This window comes from Mustela nigripes, chromosome 13 (genome assembly GCF_022355385.1).
Source record: "Mustela nigripes isolate SB6536 chromosome 13, MUSNIG.SB6536, whole genome shotgun sequence".
NCBI classification, from domain to species: domain Eukaryota; kingdom Metazoa; phylum Chordata; class Mammalia; order Carnivora; family Mustelidae; genus Mustela; species Mustela nigripes.
In genome coordinates, this window is record NC_081569.1 from 124,861,575 (window position 1) to 124,888,326 (window position 26,752).

Below are 26,752 nucleotides of genomic sequence, written 5' to 3' on the forward strand. Positions count from 1 at the left end.
ATCTCCTATCTGGAAAGTATTAACTTTGATGACAATATTCTGTGAGTTGAGTGGATAAGAAACTAGTTGGTCTTACATTTTAGTATGTGAACTTTCACATTATCCTGTTTGCAGACAGTAATTCACTTCCACCCTCAGCTGTGCCTATTATCCTTCAACTACGGTGATGGCATTTTAACAGAAAGTAAATTCTAGTTTTCTTCTGGGGTTAATAAAAAGTAGTTGGTCACCTGTGCAGTGTGGGAGAGGTGATCTAGGGGAACAGGTGGTTTTTAAAGACTTCCAAATTCAATGTCACCTATACCCCCACCTGCAGAATACTTAAGATTTAACTGATGAAATATTTCCTAGATTTAGTGATTTTGAATCAGCATGGTTAGCATGCAGTTCTCTCTTGGATTTTCAAGACCACTTATTCATGTCACTCTTCCACTCTATCACTGAGAATTTATGCTTTTTAATTTATGTTCTTTTTTCATTAAGTACTCCCATTTTAATGTTGTTTAAGGAAGGATCAGGGAAAATTACTTTGGTGGGGAGGGTTATCAGAAGTCTCCGTTCTATCAATTTTTTTAAACAATTTTATTTATATATTTGACAGAGAGAGTGAGAGAGCATAAGCAGGGGGAGCAGTTGAAGGAGGGGGAGAAGCATGCTCCCTACCCAGCAGGGAGCCCCATACGAGGTTGATCCCAGGATCCTGGATAATGACCTGAGCTGAAGGCAGTCACTTAACCATCTGAACCATCCAGGTGCTTCTCCATTCTCTCAATTTATTGAGATTTTCTCTATACTCATATCTCCCATTACCACCTACATTCCAAAGCATCTTAAATACATCTCCAACCCTAATGGCTCTTGTTACTGTCACATCTGTAGATATCACTGCTTGGATGTGTCACAGGTGCCTCATCATGTGACTGCTATTTAAACGCTATAGCATTTACAGAAGTACGATTCAAACACTTACTGTATACCATATTAATTTTGCAAACATTTATTAAGCTAGTACTGTGTTTCAGGCATTGTAAAATCAAGTAGAACTGTAGAAATGAAATAGACACAGTCATGTCCTGTAGGAGCTCCTGGAGAGAGAGACAGAAACTTATTACTGGTGCTTTGAGATGCATACATAGAGGTACTGGAGTATAGAAGAAGAAATGTTTATCTTTACCTAAGGAGAAGAAGGGTCAAGAATGACTTCAGAGAGAAGTCTTCAATGTCTAATGGTAGTACGTGTTCATCAGACAGATAAGATTGTGATAGGATTTTCCAAGCAGTATGAAAAACAAGAGTTTAACATAACCACATATGTAGGTTGGAGCATTAGAGGAGCTAATATGGATGGATCATTGGTCAGGGGTATATAGTGGTGTGAGAGACAAAGCTTAAGATTATAACAGAGTCTTGCATACCACACCATGGTCTTTATCCCAAGGGCTATGGGAGACCAACACTGCATGTTAATATCCTATTTGTACTTTAACACATAGAGGTTTGGGGAGGATGGAATTGAGAGGGAACAACATAGAAGACAAAGGGAGATATGGGGCGCTTGCCATCTAGACTAGTGCTTCTCAAAGCATGGTGCCCATTGGCTAACTTAGACTTATGAGTCCTTGAGAAACATAAGAAGCTTATAGTAATATGCAAGCCAACTACTTCCTAAAGCATACTGTTTAGTTAGAGCAACTTTGCTCTCATGGGAAGATTTTCTCCATAAAGGAAGCTGTATTTAGACGTAAATTCTGGGGCCAGCCATTTACCTTTTAGCCGATCTCCAATTTGAGTGGTTGTGGTCTTCATCATTGGTCTTTAAATTCTTTCTATGTCACATAGTCACAAGTAAAAAATGTTTGAGTATGTGCCTTTAACATATGTACATCTATGAGCTTTACACACATATTACTGTAATACATGTTATACACATTATAAAAAACACTAAACATACATTTCAAAAGCATAAGATAAAAATAAACACTATTTTTTAAAAATTTCACTAAAGTGAAAGCAGTGTAATTAAATATACTTCACTAATTTTGGAAACTGCTGTTTAACTCTTTCTGATATAGTTATTCCAGAGGTCCACTTCTGGTTTAGTTTATTTTGGCTTTGGTTTAAATGGCTGTCAATAAAAAAGTTGCCGCACAAAGATAGATGGTTCCACATGGAATCAGGCAGGCTTGGCTGTACTTATTAAGTTAAGATTCTCATCTCTCAATCCAATTCAGGAATTAAATGCATGTTTTTACTGAAATTCATATTCTCAGATGTCAATCAGTTGTCCTTGTATACTAACCTGAAGGTGTTTCATTTTCATATTTTATACACCTGTAGTTATTAATTCGAAATATTTTTTCAACAGGGTAAAATTCAGTTTCTGTTTTTAACAAGATGTAATTTTCCTAAGTGACATTCGCCATCCTCATTAAATACCTGTTTTTAAAGGCCCTTTCCAAAGCAAAAATTTCTTCAGAAATACAACATTCATTAGTGAAATATCACATTTATCTTGAAGGAACAGTTAAAGTTGTCTTTAAAAGTATCTTCGAGGTTAAAAAACAATCGGAGAAAAGGTCAACACCTTTTTTTTTCCCACTTGTGTTATTATGGAAAGAAAAATGCATAATGCTTTTAAGTACTTTGCCCTGAGTTAACAAAGAACCCCATGTGGTGCAGTAGATTTTCAGGGTCACTCTGCCCTCTCATATGGAGTCTATCTGTTAAGAAAATAAGGCCATGAATTCACTGAACTAGGGGCATTCAATCTGAAAGGGAGGTACAATTGTTGAAACAGAAAGAGTCGCAAATGTTAAGTCTTTGAACTGTGATCACCCCCTGTTCCCTTGGGATGCCTCCATTTCCTACCTGACACCTGAGGGACCACAGTCATCTGTGTATAAAATAGTAGCAAAACTTAATTTGTTCCTATTTTTAAAAGCTTAAGTATAAAAGAACCTGTAATATTTCTTCTTGCCTCTAATGGATTATCTTGTATGTCTCCTGGGGTGCTGTGCTCTGCTTTGGCAAGGACTTGGCCAGATAAATGCTCAATGGTGAGATTTTTCCCCCCACTCATTCAAAACATGATTCAGTGTTTATTATGGTCAATGGTGATATTCTAAACAAAGGTAAAACCAGGGGATGGGCAAGATGGCACTGATAAACTTGAGAGAGGCAGAATTTACAGAACTTGGTTACCTATAAGCTGGGGGGATGCAAATCATAGAAATGCATGAGTAAATATCTTTTCATGCTGCTTAAAACTAATTATGTCCCATCGTTTCCAGTGATGGCAAGTTTTACCGGATAGGAATCAAACTGTTCATAGTCTTCCTTCTTCATGCCAGGCATTGTGCGATCCACATTCGTACACACTTTTCCCTGCATAGATTGTCTTCCACCCATTTGTAGATCCTGTGTCTCAGAATTCTGCAAATAGCAGCTGCTCAAAAATATCTGTTTTTTTTCCACAAGAGTGGACACCATGAATGTCCACACTGGGGTGACTTCCTGATAGGCGTCAGGATGGCTTGGTAGAGTAGGAGATCTTCTGAGTCTCAAAGAACAAGGACCTTCTTCCAAGCAGTAGCCTGTACAGGAGAAGCTAAGCCTTTAGACAAGTCTTTAGCCAAGACATCAACATTCCCTACCACGAACATCAGCTGCTCCTCTTAATGACCCCCTACATTCCAAATAACATAAAACAAAGGCTGACATTCTTTTGTCTTACTTACAGCAAGGTTGGTCCACTGTACACTCCTCCAAATGCATCCTTGTCAATAGCTGTCAAGTATTTATTCTTGTTCAGGTAACTAGAGGGAGAGTGGGAGAGAGAGTTAGGTGAGGTTAAGCAAATTAATATAAATGCCAAAATGGAATGTGAGCATGATCTCCATGGCTATTAACTGCTTAAAAAAAAAAGGATTTATTTATTTATTTGAGAGAAAGAGAGAGAGAGGGCAAGGAGGGACAGAGTGGGAGGGAGAGGAGAGAGACTCGCAAGCAGACTCCCCACCAAACACAAAGCCTGATGCGTGTCTCGATCCCATGACCCTGAGATTAGAAACTGAGCTGAAATCAGGAGTCAGATGCTTAACATACTGAACCCCCAGGTGCCCCTATTAACTGGTTTCTAAGAATCTAGAAAACACCTTACCTTCTTCTAGCTTAAGCACTCAAAACATTCTAGGTTTTAGTTGTGCAAGGTTTATACATATTAATTATGGCAACATGTCTTTGGAAGTGAGCATGTTTAGGATATAGTTTGCATATCTAGATTTTATAAAAGTTGTCTAGTTCCCTATTTGCAGGCATACCTCAGAGATACTGTAGATTTGGTTCTCGACCACCACAATTAGGTGAGTCAGATAAATTTTTTGGTTTCCCAGTGCATATAAAAGTTATGTTACACTATATTTCAGTCTTTTAAGCATACAATAGCTTTATGTCTAAAAAACCAATGTTCGTACCTTAATTTAAGAACGCTTTATTGCTAAAAAATGCTAACCATCATCTGAGTTTACAGCGAGTCATAATATTTTTGCTGGTGGAGGATCTTGCCTCAGTGTTGACAGCTGCTGACTGATCAGGGTGGTGGCTGCTGAAGGTCAGGGTGTATGTGGCAATTTCTTAAAATAAGACAGCAGTGAAGTTTACTGTATTGATTGGCTCTTCAGAACAATTTCTCTGTAGCATGTGATGCTGTTTAATAGTATTTTACCCACAGAGCTTTCAAAGTTGGGGCCGGTCCTCTCAAACCCTCCCTTTGGTTTATCAACTAAATTTATGTCATATTCTAAATCCTTTGTTCTCATTTTAACAATCTTCAGAGCATCTTCTCCAGGTATAGAGTCCATCTCAAGAAACCACTGCTCACCCATAAGAAGCCACTCCTCATCTGTTCAAGTGTTATCATGAGATTGCAGGAATTTAAAAGTAATAATAATGAAAGAGTTTGCAATGTTGTGAGAATTACCAAAGTATGACACACGGACAAGAAGTGAGCAAATGTTGTTGGGAAAATGGCTCCCAGACAGCTGCTTTATGCAGGGTTGCTACAGACCTTCAATTTGTAAAATTCAGTATCTGTAATGAAGATTGTCAGAGACTCAGATCTTTTCTTGGGGGGTAGGGTTGCCAGATTAAGAAAATAAAAATACAAGATGCCCAGAAAAACAATGAATAACTTTTTAAAGATTTTATTTATTTATTTGATAGATAGAGAGTACAAGTAGGCAGAGCAGCAGGCAGAGGAAGAGGGAGAAGTAGTCTTTCTGACAAGCTGGGAGCCTGATGTGGGACTCAATCCCAGGATCCTGGGATCATAACCTGAGCTGAAGGCAGATGCTTAAATGACTGAGCCACCCAGATGCCCCCGAATGAATAATTTTTAGCATTAGTATTCCCCATGTAATTTTTGAAACATTCTTATACTAAAGAGTAATTTGTTGTTTATATGAACAATTCAAATGTGATGGGATGGCCTATATTTTCTCTGAAAATCCTATTTGGGAAGTGGTAGGGGTGTGCAGGTTACACAGATAAGATTACAGAGAATGAATATGTAAATGAATAAAAAAAAATTCGTGCACCTCTCTTCCAAAATAGTGAGGTGGGTGTCACATGAGATTGCTTTAAGGAAAAGGGAATAGAGAATGAGAGAAGAGAAGGCTCAACATACAATATGGTGGACCATTGAGTCTCTTGATGGCCGTGACAAGGCAGCTGATTACAAATGCCACATGGTATGGCCCAGACATGGCTTTTTCAGGCAAGAGTGGGACATTAAGCCTCTAGGACATTAATAAGTCTGAAATGGTGTGGTTCCATTAATCCCATATATATATATACCAAGACCCAACTAAGATGTTGCAGGAGCTCATCTATGCCTTCAGATTGAATGACTATCATGTAAGGCTGTCATTGTTTGACTGTCCCTCAACACACAGTGTCCATGGAATTCCTTTGGTCAGTGACAGCTAGAGCGGTCAAGAACCAACTTGGAAAAACTATAGGAAAGAAGATCTTGAACAGCAGGATTTTGTAAAAAGACAATAAGCTGAGCATATGTGCGGCACTGGCTTGCATCTCTTCTTGTGTTCTTTGGACCATGCAGCTTGAAGATCACATTCTGTTCCCAGACAGCTGAAAATCAAGTGGGGATGGGTGAGCTCATCTCAGTTTTCCCTCTTCATCTCAGACTGCTGCAAGTAAAAATCGGCTTGCTCTAATCATTAGAAATTATTGTAAAACTAAATAATTGCTTGTCCAAGTCTGTAGTGTTTTCATCTGTTATTCAATATGTCCCCAAGGATTGGGAGAATGGTTGATAAGCATTGCAGTTTACCAGAAACACTGCAGAAGATTTCAAACTGAGAAAGCCAGCCAGAGTCCAGGGGGAAAAAAGAGGATGGAGAGAGGGTGCAGCCAGCTTGAACGGAGATGAACCTGATCTTGGGGGAGGCTCTGTTCTCTAAAACCAGCAGGGTTGTTGGGTACTTTATCTCTTAGAGATAATTAGGTGCTCAAAAATGAGACTGTCACTCCATGTGTAGCAGTTTGGAGGACTTGCTTATTATCACAGATAATGTGATAATTCCATGAAGCTTTTTACCTTGGGTTCAGCGTGCTGATTCTACTTTCTATTTGAAGCTAAGAGGATGGGATGGGGCCATATATCTACAAAACCCTTAATACCCAAGAATAAAGTGCTTCCATCATCCCCATTTATCATATAATGTTACCTGGAAATGTCGGTCTACTGATTTCTTCTCCATGACTTAGGCTGATTCCTCTAGAATCCACATTCTGTAAACCAACTTGGGTAAATCAATCACAGATCTTGGTAGGATCTATGGGTAAGCTACTCCAGACAATCATTATTTTATAGGGGTGGGGTAATCATTTAAACTATATTTTTGCAAGGACATGGTAGACATGAATGAACTTAATATGCAGTATAAAGCTTTGGAGTCAGAGTTGAAAGGAAAGACTTCAAGAAAGCCAGGATTTCTAAATATACACACAGTAAAGGGCTTATGAGAAAAGAACTAGATTTCCTTTAAAAATAATATAGACACTGGTATATGTGTCTTCAGTGGCTTTGTAATGTTCATGCTGTGTATCTCACAGTGAAGAAAGAGCAATGTGGTCAGGAAAATGAAGATGGTCAGAACTGAGTTGGGGAAGAATATCCAGTTGATGAACTTAGTATGAGAGAGACAATATTGTAGCTCACATCTTTCTTCATTGGACTCATTCTTGGTATATAGCAGCCATTCATTAAAACTTGCTGGATGAATAAATGGAAGTCCAGCTGCTGGGTAACTAACTCCCAGCTAGAGGCACCCTCTCTATTATATTTAGGTGAGGAAGTGAGCTTTGTCAGAGGGAGGAATATGACACTATGGCAAGGAAAATTGTGGTTGCTGCTGAGCTGTGCTCTCTGGGGAGTTTTGGGATAAATTTCAGCTCCAAGGAGGAATTTCAGCTTGCATTTCCATAGGCCCATTAGGGTAAACCTGGGCTAGCACCTGTTTACATTGTGAGACTCATGGGAACACTTCTGTAAGGAAACAGGTTTCCCCCTCATAGCATTGGTTATTTGGAGGGGTTAAAGGGAACCCCTGCCTAGCCCTCATTGCTCCATGGAAATCCTTTTGGTAGCGTAAATCAGGAGACCTGTCTGTAAACAGTAACAGATGAGAAAATGCTCAAGGTTTCAACAGAGGTAAAAGCCAGTGTTGGAGCATATTCGACAAACTGTTTAAAGACTCCATGAGAAGTAATAGCCTGCTTCATCCCATAATCTTCTCTATCGTCATCTTGTCCCAGTGCTCCAAGCTATGGTGTTTTGCTTCTAATCAGCTAATGTGTGATGGTAATAGCACACGAATTGTGTTGACTTCTCTGCTCATAATAATTAAGGTTTTGGTATGTTCTTAGGAGATCAAAATGGTATTTTTTTTTCCCTGCCCAAATGTTTACTGTCAGATGGTAGCTAGTTACTAGTGTTTGACAATAGAAAATACAATACAGGCAATCAGATATTCTGAGACAAGCAACACATCCCCATGCCAGATTGTGTGGAAAGAGAGGATGGAAAAGAGGTTCCAAGGAATGAATGTGTGACTTTGCTTATGACTGGGAGCCGTTCAACTTCTGCCGAGCAAGAGATGCTTGTATTATTATTAATTTCACATCTGAGTGATGACAGTGTGCTTGGTTCCATATGAAATCACAGGACCATGTGTGTTTACACATCTGCCATAATGTTCACAAACTTTAATTACCCAACTGCTGCTGAGGCATCAGTGCTTGTTCTCATCTGGAATTTGTCCAACTTGGCTTCAGTTACTTAAAATAATGTCTAAATGAGGTTAAATCTGCTAATTTCAGTAAATTGACAGGAGATGGATGATGGGGAATTGTTGCTGTTTTGGAGGATGACACAATGTTTAAATTAGAACCTACAGATATTTGGACATAATTCTGGAGAATTTATCAAGTTGTTAACATGTTATGTGTAATTTTTGTGTGCAAATAGAATCATTATAGGATATTGATGTGTTCACATTAGTTTAAGATCACAATTAGCATTGAGACCACAGGCATCAGCCCTATGTTAAAATCACAAAGTAAATACTATTTCGTTATCACTTTTGAAACTTGACCTCTGTTTTCTGCACCTGCTACTCAGCCTTGATATTCCTGTAGTCTCAAACCTCCTAGCACCATCATCATTTGTTTTTACCTTGGATTTACACAATACTTTTTCCTGAAGTGCTTAACGCTAAGAAAAAATAAGTTTCCATCAACTAGGCTTTAAAAACTTAGGGTAGAATGATAGAACATTATTATAGGACAGAGTTTCAAGTTTGGATTCAAAATACTAATTGGAAAAAAAAGTTCTTGTTTTCTATTATGATTGGATCTGAAATTTCAAACCCTAAAATATTTTTCCGGGCATTTATCTTTATCCCATAATTGCCTTTGAACTCTACTAGGAATTGGGAGAAATAGACTACATATTTCATCACACAGTGGTCCTCCTCACTGAATACCCCTTCAAGAAAAGCAGTCCATGAACTATGACCATCTGGTCAAATCTTGCCTGCCACCTGTTTCTGTAAATAAAGTTTTATTGGAACATAGTCATGCTTATTTGTTTACACATTGTCTGTGGCTGCTGCCACATTATAATGGCAGAGCTGAGTAGCTGCAACTGAGGTGATATGGCCCACAAAACCCAAAATGTTCATCTGGCCCTTTCCAAAAATGCTTGCTGATCTCTGATCTAGACTTCTAAAAGTCAAGAAACAAATGGTTCTCACTTAAATCTTTCCCACATCTGTTAAATCCTTCCAAAAACATTAATATTTTGCATAAAAATGCCAAGAAAGTATAGTGAATATGGCACATTAATTTCTTTTCTATGTTCCAAGGGATCATTACAGGGACTACGAAAGGCTGTAATTCAGGGAAACAATGAATTAAAATCCATTGCTCCAAAAGAATAATTCTCTGTCATCTGTCAAACCTCTCACAGAGCCCATGATATGGTCAGAGGAGAAAGACGGTCAGAAGGTAGAGAGAATCTTCTCACATAAGCATTGAAGTGTTCTTATCCCATTCTCCTGGTTTAAGTAATAAGCAGCAGTAGCCAGAGGACTTGGATGTCCAAGTCTTGGTGGTGGCTGCTAAGTCAGCAATAAAGAATCCCAGGAGGGCACAGTAAAGAGTCTCGAAACAGGGCATCTAGGTCCTGGGTTTGGCTTGGCCACAAGCTAGTTCTATCAAATTTAAAAAGCCATGGTTTAAAAAAAAAAAAAAAAAAAAAGGCCATGTGTTTACTCTGGGCTTCATTCCCTTTATATGCAAAATGTGACTATTGGACAAGAAGAATGATAACATACTCCACAGCAGTGGTTCTTGACTTTTTATTTTGTTTGCGTTTTGTTTTTATTAGTTTCAGAGGTAGAATATAGTGATGCATCAGTTGCATGTCACACCCAGGGCTCATGACATCAAGTGCCCTCCTTAATGCCCATCACCCAGTTACCCCATCCCCCACCCACCTCCCCTCCGGCAACTCTCAGTTTGTTTCCTAGCGTTCAGCATCTCTGATGGTTTGCCTCCCTCTCAATTTTTATCTTAATTTAGTTTAGTTTCCCTTTCCCTATGGTCATCTGTTTTGTTTCTTAAATTTCACATATAAGTGAAATCATATAGTGTTTGTCTTTCTCTGACTGACTTATTTCACTTAGCGTAATACCCTCTTGCTTCATCCATCCATGTTGCTCCAAATGGTGAGATTTTATTCTCTTTGATGGCTAAGTAATATTCCATCTCTCTCTCTCTCTCTCTCTCTCTCTCACACACACACACACACACACACACACACATCTTCTTTATCCATTCATCTGCTGATGAACATCTGAACTCTTTCCTATTTTGGCTATGGTGGACATCGCTGCTATAAACATTGGGTGCAAGCGCCCCTTTGAAACACTATGTTTGTGTTCTTTAGATAAATACCTAATAGTGCAATTCCTGGTTTGACTTTTGCTTTATGTTGGCTGCACCTATGGAGATTTTTTAATCCCTGTGCCCTGCCTACAACCAAACCATTAACAGCAGAATATCTGGTGGTAAACCTAGACATCAGTGCTTTCAAATCTCTCCAGGTGATTTCAATTTTCAGATAATATTGAGAACTATTCTGTGTAGACCTCAAATGCTGAATTATATACCCCATATTGCTGTCCTTAAAAAACGACAACTGAGAGTGATTGAGGGTGAAACCTTCCAACGACAATGTATAGCAGGATAAAGAAGCAAATCATTTAAAGCTTACCTCCTCATCATGGGCTTTAACATCTTTTGCTTGTGAAAAATAAAATTTTTACTAATAAATGACCATATATCTAAGGTCAGTTTCTGGTTCTTTATCTCATCCAGCATTCCGGAAAGGGAGTTTTGGTTCAGAAAAGAGTCAGCTGGACACAACTGAATTCAGGAGCCTTATTACCAGCTCTGATCTCCCTCGTTGAAGATTGCATATTTTGGATTTGGTTAATTTCTCCCTAATGTACCTTCACCCTTAATATTGCTGCCCTCAAGTTGACACCACTAGGATGCAAGCTCAGGGAAGGCAGGGAGCATACTTCTCCTCTTCGTCTTTGTATCACCGGTGAATAGCACAGTACCTGGCTCATTGTAGTGTTCAAAAAAATGTTGAAAAATGGACAAAGGATTATGTGAGGTTTGTATGATAAAGTTAATATGGAAGTTAGGTCTTTCCTACTGTAAACAAAATTGATGTGTAAAGATTCATGTCATCACTCTATTGAGACTTTGCAGATTTCCCTATAATTGTGCATTTAAAAAAATGACTAATAACCAGAATGTGACAATTCAGAGAAAGGTACTCTGATCTCTATTTGATAAAGACTATGAGGAAATCCAAAAGCTTGGCAAAGATTGAGACTCCACTTCAAACAGAACTCAGAAAGCCATGCCAAGGTATGATTTCAAAACTTATTTGCATTTATTCTTTAAAAAGGGAATCATACCAGAACCCACTACTTAACTCCCGAATTAGAATAAGACCATGTCATCTACATGTGTTATGTTTGTTTGCTTTCAAGGCCCCTGCATATGGCTGTGCAGGTCATTCAGCTCACCCAGCTTAAGTGTGGTCCAATGGTCAGTAGCATTATCATCACCTGGGAGCCTGTTAGAAATGCAGAATCCTGGGGCCACTTCAGATCTACTTAACCAGATTCTGTACTTTAATAGGATCCCAGGTGGCTTATATGTTCAATAAAGTTTGAGAAGCACTGTACAACAGATCTAGAACCATAGGCCCTCAGATTTTGTGATGACCACTCTGGAATATAAAATAACCATGTGTGGAAAGTTTACAGGGGAAAAAAAAGATGGAGTCACAAAAGGGAGTAAGCAATAAGACTGTCAAAAATGAGCATGCAACTTTTTTGAAAAAGCAAAGAGAAACTCTAGAATTGGAAAAAATATAATTGTTAGAGAAAATACTCAGTGATGTGTTACAAGACAAACACAAAAATGTGTTGTGTGTTCTTCTAGCTGACTCTTAACCATGGTGGGTTTTTCTTCTCCTATGTGTGGTTTTTGAAAGTGAGCGCATATTTGATTGATCGAGATCTTTAAAAAAGGTGGGGCCTGTATTGGTATTTTTCTCTCTGCAGAGGTATGCATTTATTTCTGCCAGGAATCAGAATGTACTACTAGGCTGGTTCTACTCCAGCTCTCATCCAGGTTGCCTGGCTTAACCTAGGAGTCTCAGGTTTGTATCACTTTCATTTCTTCAGACTGCACTAAAGCCTTGTCTCCTGGCATCACTGATGTTGGCACCTGCCCCTAGCAAATCAGCCTTCTGGAAGCACCCACCACTTTGGTTTCAGCTCCTGGTTTGTTAGTTTATTTTTCTCTCTTGGAGCTATGATATAAATGTAATTTTTAAAAAATGGATGTCATAGTTGTTTTGTAGGAAGGTCCTACAAATTAACTAGTCCACCACAGTGTGGGAAACATACTCTACTAAATGTATTTTTTCACTTACTAGATATTAGGTTAAAACACAAATTAGTATGGCTGAACCAGTCCACAAGCTCTTAGACCCAAAGTATGTCCTGTTGTAGATACTGGTGGCCACAAAGATCTGGCAGGAAAATACAACAAAGGCAGAACCCCATGTAAGTGACTATCTTTTTGCCAATATCCTATTCTAGGATTTATTTATTTGGGGGTGGGTAGGCAAAAGTGAGTGAATCAAATATAGAGTAAATCTTTCTGAAAACATATCAGAAAAAAATAAAAATAAAAACCTTACTTTCTGAACAGCTTCAGACTTAAAGACACGCTTTACTTCATGTACATATATAGTGTACTTCATTAACATTTACACACACACACAACAGACTCCTACAAGGAAATTGAAGGTGATACCATGGTTCTCCATTTTATCAAGGATAAAAGGTTTGTGATTTAGAATGGGAGTCACTGTAAGTATTTGCTAAAGCTGGCTCTTGCCAAGTTCCTTAACATCATTCCCAAATTTTGGTCATACTCCTTCTGGGGTTGAGGAATGCTCTGGTAGAACCTATCTCTAACAGGATTCTGACCCATTGGATGTTCCCCCACTGGATGGGGTTGGGATTATGGAGGAAGATAGTGGTGTCCATGGCCACCCTCGACTTACACAGCATCCAGCTTTGTCCCATTGAAAGCATGTCCTTGGATTGAAGTAAATCCATTGTTGTATAATTTCCTACAATCAAAAGAGAGAGGAGAAATCAGTGGCTCATAAGAGGTGATGGTTGGGTTTCATTTCTGCAGTGTCAGAAATGTGCATGAAGGTTCTCAGGTCCCACAAGAAAACTTCACAGTATGTATTGCTTGGAACATAGAATATTTCCAACTTTGAATCCTCTTTTACCAGACAGCTCCTAGTAACTTCAAACTATTTCTCAGAAGCAATTCATTTTGAGAAGCAAAGATTTGCCACCATTAAGAATAAAAAAAAAATATTCTACTACCTATACTCAAAAAAGAAGAGTTTGGGGTAATACTTAATACTTAACCCAATGTCAATAATGAAGGATAATTTCAGGTTTTTTTTTTCTTTCTTTCAAATGGTTTATTTATTTATTTGACAGAGAGAGCACAAGGAGGCAGAGTGGCAGACAGAGGGAGAAAGAGGAGCAGGCTTCCTGCTGAGCTGAAAGCCCAACATCGGGCTCAATCCCAGGACCTTGAGATCCCAACCTGAGCCAAAGGCAGACACTTAATTGACTGAGCCACTCAGGTGCCCCTAACTTCAGTTTCTTTCTTTCTTTTTTTAATTAATTTATTTATTTGACAGAGATCACAAGTAGGCAGAGAGGCAGGCAGAGAGAGTGAGAGAGAGAGAGAGAGAGAGAAGGAAGCAGGCTTCCTGCTGAGCCCTAATGTGGGGCTCGATCCCAGGACCCTGAGATCATGACCTGAGCTGAAGGCAGAAGCATTAACCCACGGAGCCACCCAGCCACCCAGCCCCTGAATTAGAGTTCTTTTATGTAGATGTGAGAATTATCATTTGGGATTTCTATTTTCTGAAACTTTGTTAAGAGTCCTAGACAATGAAAATATTCTTTGTTAGCATTACATTTCAGAGATTAAATGAAACTCTTAATAGACAAATAGGCCTTAGAAAGGGAAAATAATGAAGGAAGAAAAAAGAAAGGATTGCAAACTTCAATTGAAACTCTATCCTGCCAGGAATATGCACATAAATTCACCGCTGGACACACACCCTCTCATGCGGTATTTTGAGCATGAGCTTCGAAGAAGCAAGGACTTTTGCAGGAATGTAAAAATGATTACCCAAAAAGATAATGGGCAACCCATGCCATCCCCCACTCTTGATTTCAGGAAGCACAGAATTCCCTCATTCAGATGTTTATTAAATGCCTACTGTGCCCGGGCTCCTTGGGACAAGGAGCTGCTTTCACTTGAGAAGGCTGCCGGAGGCATGGGGTCTTTAGAAAAAAAGGCCAAACGGTGAAGGTAGAGAAACTGAGAAATGAGTTTAGATGCAATGAGTGGTTCAGTTGCGCAACGGAAACCTTCATAGAGGAGGCAAAAGGCCTGGAGGCTTGGGACTGAGCAGGCTAAGGCTCCAGATTTTTGCTGTGTTGTCAAATGAAAATGATGGCCAAGAAGAGTCTCTCATCTTGTCCAAAGACCTATCGCCATGTTTCAAGGAGAAGGATGAAATGCTTCACTGTGGCTAGAGACTCAGAGGCTGAGGCAGTTTCACAGGGCTTTAGATGGATAGACAGAATGCATTGGAAGCAGCTTCTTGTAAGAGTTGTGGGGATGCTTGTGTCAATTTTACTGGGGAATAATCCAATCAAGTTTGTATCTCACAAAAACTACCTGGACTGTAGTGTGACCAGAGAAAGGGAACTGGATGACAATCCAGGCAAAAAAGCCAGGACGCCTGAGCTTGGGCAGTGGTACTGAAGCTAGAGAGAAGAGATCCTTTGGACAACTCTAGTTCGTGGCTAATTGGATGAGAGAGGGGAGTTTTCTACAAGTTTGGAGAATTAACTTATCTTTTATACCTCTACTAGATTTCTTTATTAGAATACTTTATGAATTTCTCTAATAAACCTCGCCTTTGGAACATCTAAAGAGCAGAACCCATCCAAACTCTGAAAAATAATGATGTATAACAACACTGTTTTCTATTCAATAGGGTTTTGTTGGACCTTCTTAACAGTTGTGATAACGAGTTGAGTGTGAGTGCAAAGAGCATGAGAAGCTCTTAGTTGCACCTTTTTCTAACTCAGTGATCTTGGAAAAGTCACCACTCTAACCCCAGGTTCTTCCTGTATATAATAGGGATATTAGAATACAATAATATTACAAGGCCTTCAGTTCAATTCTGGTCTACTACTTGTTTTTGTAAATTAAATTTGATTTGAAAGACAGGCTTACTAATTTACGTATTGTGTATGGCTGCCTTTTGCTTATAATGGCAGAGGTAAGCCGTTGCCGCAAAGACCATGTGTTCTGTAAGACCCAATGGTCATCTCTAGATCAAGTGTGCTGACCATTTCTATAAGGGAATACTTGTCTTGTTACTTAAACCATTTTGTCATCGATTGGACTAACATACCATAAGGCAATCCTCTTATTTAACTCTGAAACATTTAGGAGATCATAGAGCATGTCCTATAATATGTTTCTTGGAGTGAAAATATGGCAATGGTCCAAATAACATTTTGGTTGTTGGCAGGAGTGGAAGTGGCAATACTCACAGTGTCAGGGTTTCATTGCAGAGCCCCTGGAAAGCATTGGCAGGGATGGAAGTCATGTAAGGGTTGTCTGTGATTTCACTGCAAAAGAGGGACAAAAAGACACTTGGTGAAAAAAAAAAAAAGTGCTTTCTCCAGGGACTGGGCTTTTGCTCCACCCTATGCACCCAAATAAATAACCTGATGCAATTTAGTTTAATATTGTTTATTTTTAGGTTTCGTTGACTCCTCTTAGCTGCGGGTGGCTCAGAGGTTCAGTGAGGCGTGGAGAGCGGGACGCACACTCACAGCCTTCCAGACGTGCGTAAGCAAGTGAGCTTTGGGGGTGGGCTGAAGCCCTGACTAAATCCTCATTTATAACGGGAGCAGGCACCTTAGAGACTTCAGTAAATCTGTGACAAATACTTGACCCATAGCAACTAGAGTTTTCTAAGTGTCTGAAACCTCTAAAAAGGGCTGGTACAATGAGATCAGTGGATTTCTTTTTATGAGTATTACTGAAGTGTCCTATACTTGCAAACTACTGCCTGGCGGATGCTCCTGAAGAACTTTCTGTGCCAGTCTAGTTGCTAGAAGACTGACTATTTTTGAACTGTGCTCTTCAGCAGCAAAAAAGCGTGGTCAATTTTTTTTTTTTTTTTTTTTCTGGCAAAATCCTGAGAGTTCAGATCCGACCACTCCACCTTTTGCTGACTCTGTGGTGGAGACTCACCCTCTAACGCTGCATAAGTCTGTTTACTTCTATACAATGAGGTAAGACATGTGACTGTGTCACAGGTTTTGGAGAAGGGCACATGGTCACCAGTCAGAAGCCACAGGAAGTAGTTTGAACACCACTGGTTTCTGCTCCTTGGGACTCTGCTCAGACAAAATCACTTAGGTTTTCTGTTCCTCTGTTTCTTCATTTATAGAATGGAAAAAATTTATAGCTTCCATTTACACATTATAAGGAGGTCAAGAGTAGCAAATATATGAATACATGTGTCTGAAAAGCTATTAAAATTATATGGAAGATAAAGTATCATCATTATCGTCAAATTTTCTTTCTATTTGATCACTCTCATCAGCAAACAAACATGCCATAATTGGTCCCATCAAACAACAAGAAACAACAAAAATAAACCTTTTCTCCTGTCCCAGTGTGCTCCAACTACTGAGATATGTTTCCGCTCCTTTTTAACAGTAAGACTTCTCAAAAGAGTTTGTAATAGTCACTTTCTCTAAGTCTTTCCTTCTGATTCTTTCTGGAGCCAACTCCAACCGGAGTTCACCCTAGAGCTCCATTGGAACTGCACTCGTCGGAATCACCAAAGTCCCCTATTACTAAACCCAGTGGTTGTTTCTCAGTTTCTGCCTAACTTCATCCGCCAGCACATTTGTCACAGCCGATCACTGCTTCCCCTTGAGACAATTGCTTCACTAGGTTTCAACCAACCCCTATGATTGCACCCTACTTCTTGACAGTGACAAAATACGGGTAAACATTGCACACATACTTACAGTATAAAGAATACATCAGTGGAATAAACTTTGGTCAGGTCAGGGAATACTCCAAGTCCAGTGTTGAAAATGCCACTACAGTGCATGAAAAGGAAGAAGAGGGAACAGAAATAAGGTAAGAAAACCAACACATAGGAAGTAGATTAATGTACTCGTTGAAAGCATGGGTTCTGAAGTCAGACTCGAGTCAAATCCTAACTCCTTCATTAAATATCTGAGTGACCTGGCTAAGTTCTAACCCTTGGAGGAGATGTTGCTCCTTCAAGGTATAAGAATCTAATTCAATCCACCAGGGTCAATACATTTTTTTCTGTTTATAAGAATATGAAGACTGTTTCAACCAAGTAGGCTCCTTATAAATAGGAACTCAGGTCTCTTTCCATGTGTGCATGCGTGTGTGTGGTATTTCCCTGTTTTAATTGGAGGGCATTATGGGGGGGCAGTAGAAAAGGGGGAAGGTGGGACAGAAAGGCAATATAATACATAATACCCAACTCCAAACCAGGCTTCTTCTTTCAACCTTCTCATTATATTGTGTTCATTGTTTTGCCAAGAATTATTTTCCCCTGGCAGTCACCTGGGCGTAGGATGGCAGCAGTGCCATTTAGAAAGTATGTCCAGAAGAGGGATGAAATCAATCAAAGACAATTGTCTTCACTTTCCAGAGTTTGTGTCATCAGGGCAAAATGTCAAGACTAAAAGATATACATCGGACAGCACGAATACATCCACTTTCAGGTTCCTGGTTAATTTAACATTTGTTGTAGCTTCTAGAACATAGATAGTGGAATGGAAGGGTTTTTTGTTTTGTTTTGTTTTGTTTTGGGGTTTTTTTTTTTTTTTTTGAAAGGCATGGCACAGCTTGGGGTACGAGTTAGACAGTACCAGTAAAGCTTTAAAGAAAGTCTTCCAGCAGAGAAAACTGGTTCATTGAAATACCTTCTTAGGCAAATTCTGACCTGACTGCTTTTAGAGGGGGAGGCATAAGATTTGAAGAGAACACAGGAGCCAGAGGTGTCACAAAGAACAAATGGGATATTCCAGATAGCAAAGGAGAGAAGGAAGATTCCATAAAGAATATGTGAAGAACAGGAAACAAACAGTGAACAAACTAGTCAATTGCATAATTGCAAGAGAGGTACATATGGAAGTGTGTGTGGCAGGGGGAGGCCCTGGAGTTAAGTGGAGACCGTATCCCGTACAGCGGGGCTGGAAGTGCCAGATTAGGGCAGGACCTCTGTTTTCTTCAAAGCCCCAAACAAGTGCACCTTTCTGATGTGTCCTCTAATTAACTATACCCCCCCCATAATGTATGTTACCTCTTATTTATCACTTACCATTATTTTCCAGTAGGAGAGGAACTTTTCAATTTTATACAGTATCTTCCCAACTAGACTGTAAGCTTCTTGAAGGTAAGAACAGGGTTTTACTACCTTATAAATTCCCTCCCAGAGCCGCACACATACTAAGGGATCATCATATCAAAGAACTATTGATTGATTGAAACTTGAAGTCCACACAGGAATGATTGCCTTGTCCCATAAGTTTTTGTTATTTCCCGGATGCCTTTCCAGCCACAGTTCCCAACACTATCCTCTTTACTCTCCCTGCCATCTTGCACTCCCACTTCTTCATCCTGAGCTATTTTTAGGGCCCCAAATGAGCCATATGGTTCCACACCTTTGTGTCTTTATCATGCTGGTCCATCCATCTGTATTTTTCTTCTGCCCCTCCCTCTTCTTTTCCTGGATAACTTCTATTCATTCTTAAAGTCTTAATTCATAAAGTATATATGGATGTACACTATTATTTAAAAGCCCTAGATGGAAACAAACTAACATGTTAATAATGGTTATTTCTGAGTCTTAGGATTAAGGTGGATTTTAATTGTTTCCTCTCATAATGCTTTTGTGTTCTAATCTTTCACAATGCCTGTGAATCAGAAAGAAGGGAAGAAGGCACTGTTTCTTCCAGCTGATGCCTAGAGGACCTGAGACGAGACATACACATCAATTGAGCACATTATTATTGAGCATCTACTCTGTGCCAGCCAGTACAGAGGCAATAGAGAGTAAAGTGCTGTGGTTCCTGCTCTCAGGGAGTTTATAATTAGCTCACAAAGTGTTGCCAAAACAAAGCAATAGTGTTGTTTCTTCCATTTTTTGTTACCCTGACCTTCAAGAGTTTGGATTTTGCCCTTCGTGGCTTTTTTATTTTCTGTGTGACAAGTACTTTCATATTGATATTGTTGTGATACCCATTTCTCATAAAATTGACCAATGGACTCTTAGAGTTTTTTGGTTTTGTTTTGTTCTGTTATACTCCATGTAAAGGCTATGTATATATCATGGTATTTTCTCCCTCATGTCTCTTGGATCAAGTCTTTGGTCCCAGCATTATATGCTGACTTTTAAATAGGTTTTTAAAATGTGGATCATTTCACCTGACTCCTTGTCTGATGGGAAAGAGTGGGGAGTAAGTCACAGGGTGTGATTTGTCTCAGGCCATATACTCCTAAAATGACCCTGGCCCACATCATCCTAGGGAGACTTGTGGCAGACAACAACATTATAATTCTCTTTAAGGAAAAAAAAAAGTAGAATGGGGTAGGCATTAATACTTACAGGAACTTCAAGAGGGGGAGCTCTTTTAGGGCATCAGGGTCTATGGAAGTTAAGCTTCTGGTATTCCGAATCTCTCTGTAAGAGTTACAGAAAACACATTCATATAATATATCCATTTCTGTTCTTACCAAAGTTAAAAACATTATGAATCAGACTTAACAAATGTTCATGAGAAATATACACATTTACGCAATGCCCCAGGGACTGTTTCTTCTGAGAATCAGTCCCATCAGGAGCCAACTCCTCCCAGGGACACACTGGCTGTTCACCCCCTCCAACCCTGACTTAGTTCCAGTCCATTTTCATATATGGGAGACCTTTCTCTTGAATGTAGTCTCATAGCCTTTCCACCTGCCATCCCCAACTTTTTATATTTAAATAGAGAAGAAAATCTCCAATGGTGTGTTGAGAACAGATATCTTTATTATTACCAATAGCACATATCCTGGCCCTGGAGCGGACACTGCGCAGGCTAAACGATGGGTGATAACAAGGCAGTGAGGGCCATGAGCTGATTCTGCCAGTTGCTGTTTCAGAGGTAGTGGCTATGGTGAGTCTTAAGAGTTCCCTTGTGCTGATTGTTCTATACCAGTAACTGAAGACTTAAGTACATGCGGTGTGATACCACATAAGTCTGCAACTTACATACTTAGGATTATCGACAAGTCAATCAACATGCACAGTTAGCATCAGTGAAGTTCACGACAGGTAGAAAGAGGGTCTCATTGGTAAAACTGAATGTATTCAGCACATGTGGATTGGTTGAAAGAGTTTAAAGGCACTCTCTATGCTTCTATGAACAGGACAAGAACCTAGCAAGACCTATATCCTCTTCCCTTAGAGATGGTCCCTAAGGCTAAAGGAACCTGCATCTACTCACTCACAGTCACAAACTAGCAGAGAGAGAGAGAAAGAGAGAGAGGAGGAGGAGGAGGCAGGCTCTGCGCTGAGCAGAGAGCCCGATGCAGGGCTCGATCCCAGGACTCTGGCATCATGACCTGAGCTGAAGGCAGAGGCTTTAATCCACTGAGCCACTCAGGCGCCCCTAGCCCTGGACTTTTAAAAATTATTTTACTGACAGAGAATTTTCATAAAATTCATGTACTGCTGGTATACAATTAGGTAATTTTTGTAAACGTACAGAACTGTGCAACCATCCTCACAACCCAGTTTTAGAACATTTCTATCAATGACAAAACCCCATTTGCCCATGTGCAGGTAATTCCCACCCTCCCCCATGCTTTCTATCCCCCATGGATCTGCTTTCTATCTCTGAATTTGCCTCTCTGGACATTTCATATAACTGAAATTGCAAACATGTAGTTTTCTTTATCTGGCTTCTTCCACTTAGCACGGTGTCTGTGAAGTTCATACACGTTGTAATACACAGCAGTAGTTAGCTCCTTTTAATTGCTGAATGGCCAGAGGGAACTGAGGTCAAATGTTGACTCTGCCACTTCTTTCTGGCTACATAACCTTGGGCAAGTTGACCTCTCTGAGCCATAGTTCCCTCATCTATAAAACAGGGATAATAATACCACATCTTTCATAGGACTCTTGTGGAAATTAAATAATGTCTATAAAGAGTTTGACATGTAGCCTAGCACACAGTGAGGGCTCTATGAACAATAGTTTTATTACTGTTATTCTCCTGAGTAGAATGAAAGCTGGAACAGACATCAGAGACTTGGGGTTGGAGGTGCTGCAATGTTCATACAGAATTAAAAAAAAAAAAAAAAAGAAAACAACACTAGGTGTGGTATCTGACTAAGGACGTGGAGTATGAAACAGATCTTGGGAAAGAGAGGATAGGATCAGAAACTACTGGGGCCCAGGGCTGGCTCTGTTGGTGAAGCACTGGACTCTGGATTTCGGCTCAGGTCATGATCTCAGGGTTGTGCGAGACGGCCTGTGTCAGGCTCAGCCCTGAGCCTGGAGCCTGCTTAAGATTCTCTCTCTCTCTCCCTCTGCCCCTGTGCCACTCCCCACCCCTCCACTCAAGCACTTGTTCTCTCAAAAAAGAAAGAAAGAAAGAAACTATCTTGTTTCCACCTCAACTTACTGTCTTGTTAATATAAAGTTACTGGTCTATCATCTCCATTAGCAAAACTTTGTCCAGACAGCTAACTTTATTGTTCTTGACTGAATCCTCTTGAAAGACACGTCCATGCTTCAACAGAAAGCATCCACAATTTATATGCCAAGACCCTTAGGATCCCTCACCCCAAAATCAAGATCCTGCATGGAAAGAATCACTTTAAAGTAGATTTAAAATTTTGTCCTGGTTTGAGACTAAAAACCCTATTTCTGGAGCTCTGTCTGTCCTGGGTAAACGGGGCTGGTTGGCTGCCTACTGCACAATCCCATAGCTGTCCCTGCCATGCCCGTCTCAGATACTTTTAGACGCTATAGAGTTCAGGTGCCCTCTCTCTGCATGTTCAGCAATAAACTTCTTGCCAGAGCTTTCCATGGGAAAAGGGTTTGAACTGCTGTCAGTCAAATATAAACTAGTTAGGAGAGCTTGCGGTCTGGCAAACTGCTGGATGAGAGACTATTGTTGAACAAGATGGGCTTGAGAGAGTGGCCTAAGAGAATGTTCCAGTGAAAGGCAGCCCGCTGAAGGAGCTCTGGAGGTGGCGAATGAGAAATGAAAAACTGCTGTGAGTTCCAGCTGACTAAAGTAGGCCGTTACCTACATGGTTGAAAGAGGTAGGAGAGGCCGGGAGAGGGGAGATACAAAAGAGGTGGATTTCTTTTTCTTTCTTTCTTTTCTTTTTTTCTTTTTTTTTTTTTTTTAAGATTTTATTTATTTATTTGACAGAGATCACAAGTAGGCAGAGAGGCAGACAGAGAGAGAGGGAAGCAGGCTCAGCGCTCCAATGCGGAGCTTGATCCCAGGACCCTGAGATCATGACCTGAGCCGAAGGCAGAGGCTTATTAACCCACTAAGCCACCCAGGTGCCCCAAAATAGGTGGATTTCTTAGGGCAAATCTAAGACAGGCAAGAGTTACCACAAGAATCATCAAGGAAAGGAAGCCGCTGTCTGAGGTAAGAAGACAGTCAGTTTCTCATGCTCACAAGTGACTTTAAAAACAACAACAACAAAACTCTGCTGAGAGAGCGGGAAATACTGTATGACCTCACTTTTATATGGCATCTAAAAAAGCCAAACTCAGAGAAATAGAAAGGAGAGTGGCGGTTACTAGGGGCTGGGGAGGGCTGGGGTCAAAGCATACATCCATTTTTAAGATTAACAAATTCTGGGATTCTAATTGCCAGCCTGGCGATGATGGCTAATAATATAATAAGAATACTGCGTTACATCCTTGAAAGTTGCTAAGAGAGCTCTTAAACTGTCTTTGCCACAAAAAAGAACTGCAATTAGGTGACAGGATGGAAGTGCTACTGTTATGGCAGTCATGTAAGTAATGTAAGTCTGTCAAATCAACACCTTGGACTCCTTAACCTCACACAGGGTTACCTGTCAATTACATCTTTAAACCTAGAAAAACAAAATCTCTGCTGAAGTCAGAAGGGGAGGGGGCAGGAGCTGCTACCTTAGCCAAATGGAGACAGAGGTCAGAAGTGAATGCAGCTGGATAACCTTTTCTAAGAAAGCAGAGAGGACAATTAAGTGAGCACTCGCAGAGCTCTGGTAAGAGGAAAAGGGTAATCAGGGAGTCCGAAGGCCAGTGAGTTTCAAGCCTGCATGGGAGGGTGAACTTGACTCGCTACAATTCTGAGTGAAGCAATTACAGCCCAAGAGTGCAGGCGGCTAGCTATGTTGTCAGGACACTGGGGACGCCGAGAGAAAGAAAACATATATATCACACCAGCATGACAGGTTGGCATAGAGCTGTTCCCCAGAGTGAGGACAAGAGGTGAGGGAGGCAGGGCCCTGGATCAGCCCCCGGGGGTCCCTGAGTGACGGCGTGGAGGAGCACCGCCCTGGCTCCCTGCCCCTCCACCCGGTACTGTCCCATGAGCAAGAAGTAACCTTCAGTTCCCTCCAGGCTGTCACAGAGCTTTAATTTTGTCTATTTCTTAGCTCTTAGCCTACCCAAACTAATACAATAAGCATCAATAAAATTCTTAAAATAAAGAACATAGTGTTCCTTGTGGTTGTCTCTGGTAGGTAGAATGGAAGCTAAGAATGTATACTTTTCACTTTTTATTCTATCTTATTTTTTAAAGATTTATTTATTTATTTTAGAGAGAGAGGGAGTGCATGCACCTGTGAGGGAGGGGAGGCGCAAAAGGAGAGGGGGAGGGAGATTCCGCCCTGAGCTGAGCCCAGTGGGCACCTGCTCACCCTGCCAGGGCTCAAACCCAGGACCCTGAGATCAATACTGAGGCCAAAACCAGGAATCAGATGCCCAACCAACTAAGCCACCCAGGCGCCCCTATTTTATCTTGTTCGAAGTTAAAAAAAAAAAAAAATGAAATAAAAGGCACACAAAAAGTCCTGAATTTCAAAAAACGCAAAGGAATATATATTCTATATAAAAAATTTAAAAAACATATAAAGTGTCAGATACTCTGAGTGTGGGTGGGAAGGGCAAAGGGGAAGAGAATCTTAAGCAGACTCCACACTGAGCCCAGAGCCCCGTGGGGGTGAGGGTGGGGCGACTTGATCTCATGACCCTGACATCACGACCTGAGTTCAAACCACAAGTCCGATGCTTTGCCCACTGGGCCACGCAGGTGCCCCTATTTGTTCATTCTTTTTTTTAATTTTATTTATTCATTTGACAGAGAGAGATCACAAGTAGGCAGAGAGGCAGGCAGAGGGAGAGGAGGAAGCAGGCTCCCCGCTGAGCAGAGAGCCCGTTGCGGGACTTGATCCCAGGACTCTGAGATCATGACCTGAGCCGAAGGCAGCAGCTTAACCCACTGAGCCACCCAGGTGCCCTATTTGTTCATTCTTAACAAGAGCAAATAACAGAGAAATTGGCTTGTTCAGAACAGCTGTCGTGGCAGGCACTTAGCACCCCAGCCTACACCCACACCGTCTGGGAAATCAGCAAAGTGGTAGAAGAGAGTCCCCAGGTTGGGCAGAGAGAGGCAAGCGGAGGAGAAATGCAGGCTTAAATCCTTCTACTATTAAGGAACTTTCCAACTTCTTTTTTCCTTCCATTGTCCTGTGCCCCCTTTCCCCTCTTGACTGGCATTAGGTCATAGCATTTGACTCTGCTCCTAGTCTTAGAGATATTCGCCCACACCCTCAATGCCCCCAGTTCATGAGGAGAAAGAGGCCAAGCTGGGAAGCAAGCAGGGCAAGAATGAAACTGACATGGCTTTTCACCTGCAAAGTAAGATGGGACCAACGGAGATGAGAAGGTTCCAGGCTTGCATGGGCAAGGACCTTGAATTGGAATAAGAGACCTGAAGAGAAGGTCTCTAGCTGGTATCGCTGGAATTTTAAGAAATACAAATGCAATTAATGTGCAAAACTACTTTGTGTAAAACAGGAAACTGAATGAGAATGAGAACCAAAAACCTAGGTATTGACCGGCCCCCTGGCTTTTTTTCAACTTACTTGCATTTGATCTTCAATTTTTTTCTAGTCTGCTTTTAAGTACCTTAGTTCAAAAAAAAAAAAAAAAAAAAAAATAGAAAGAAAGAAAGAAAGAAAGAAAAAAAAGAAGGCAGGCCACTCTGTCTTTGACTAGGTGTTCTGGTTCTAGTGGGGAGAGTGGGAAGAGATTGGTTAAAACTAAAGGAATACTTACTGGACATTTATTATGTGCAACTTAACTGTGGGATCTGGGAGGTAGAAGTAGTAACTAATTACTTAACTACTTTAAAAAGAAGGTGTGTATGTATTAGCAAAGCCATTAATTTTCATACCTTAAATGCTGCACAGTACTGAGGTGAAAACTGGGACTAAGAATTAGGTAAATTAATTTTAAAGTAACATTTTTTGATAGGTTTCCTATCACACAATAAGTCACCCAGGTAGTATGAATTTACATCAAGTATTCATTTTAAAATTGATGTATTTTGAAAGAACTCTTAATTTTTAAAAAGTTTATTCCATCTAACTATGAAGATAATATATTGTGAAAAGTCTTAAACACATTCACATCAAAAAGATGTGAAACCTCTTATTCCATGATATAAAGAAAATCGGTTTTTTTCCCTGTCTTTAAGTATGTTTTGTGTTTTTAAAACCACACTACATCAAACGTATTCCCTCTGGGATTAAATAGTCTGTGGCAACAGATTTCTAATGGTTGTTCAGTATTTCATATTAGACCCTTCTAGCTGAGCATTTGAGTAGCTTCCAAATTTTTGCGATTATAAATTAACTATGAGACAAATGGCTTTTATGTAAACTCACTCCTCTGTTTATTTTCTTGGGGGAAAATTTACTGAAGTGGAATTACTAGATCAAAGAGTATAGGGGCGCCTGGGTGGCTCAGTGGGTTAAGCCGCTGCCTTCGGCTCAGGTCATGATCTCAGGGTCCTGGGATCGAGTCTCGCATCGGGCTCTCTGCTCGGCAGGGAGCCTGCTTCCCTCTCTCTCTCTCTCTGGCTGCCTCTCTGCCTACTTGTGATCTCTCTCTGTCAAATAAATAAATAAATAAATAAAGAGTATAAAATCTGTCAAAGCGCTTGGTATATACTAGGTCCTTAGCTTTTAAAGTCCTGATTTTCAGACTGGCAGTAATTTTTCAGCAATAGTCTATAAATTCACAGAAAAAGTTATTTCTAAATTATCAAGACTTTTCAATGAGAGAAATCTTAATTACTCTACTTTGGCTATTACCAATGAAGTA

General features: G+C 40.3%; 1 protein-coding gene across 1 annotated transcript in view; it reads right to left on the reverse strand.

Moving 5' to 3' along the window:
- The window catches only part of TSHR (thyroid stimulating hormone receptor), a 162,498-nt gene that overhangs the window by 23,177 nt on the left and 112,569 nt on the right, over positions 1-26,752 (reverse strand). Inside the window, exons 5-9 of the mRNA XM_059371324.1 lie at positions 19,970-20,044; positions 17,346-17,420; positions 15,849-15,926; positions 13,244-13,312; positions 3,738-3,815 (exon numbers count right to left, since the gene is read on the reverse strand). Coding sequence (XP_059227307.1) covers positions 3,738-3,815; positions 13,244-13,312; positions 15,849-15,926; positions 17,346-17,420; positions 19,970-20,044 — 375 coding nt within the window. The remainder of the gene's footprint in view (positions 1-3,737; positions 3,816-13,243; positions 13,313-15,848; positions 15,927-17,345; positions 17,421-19,969; positions 20,045-26,752) is intronic.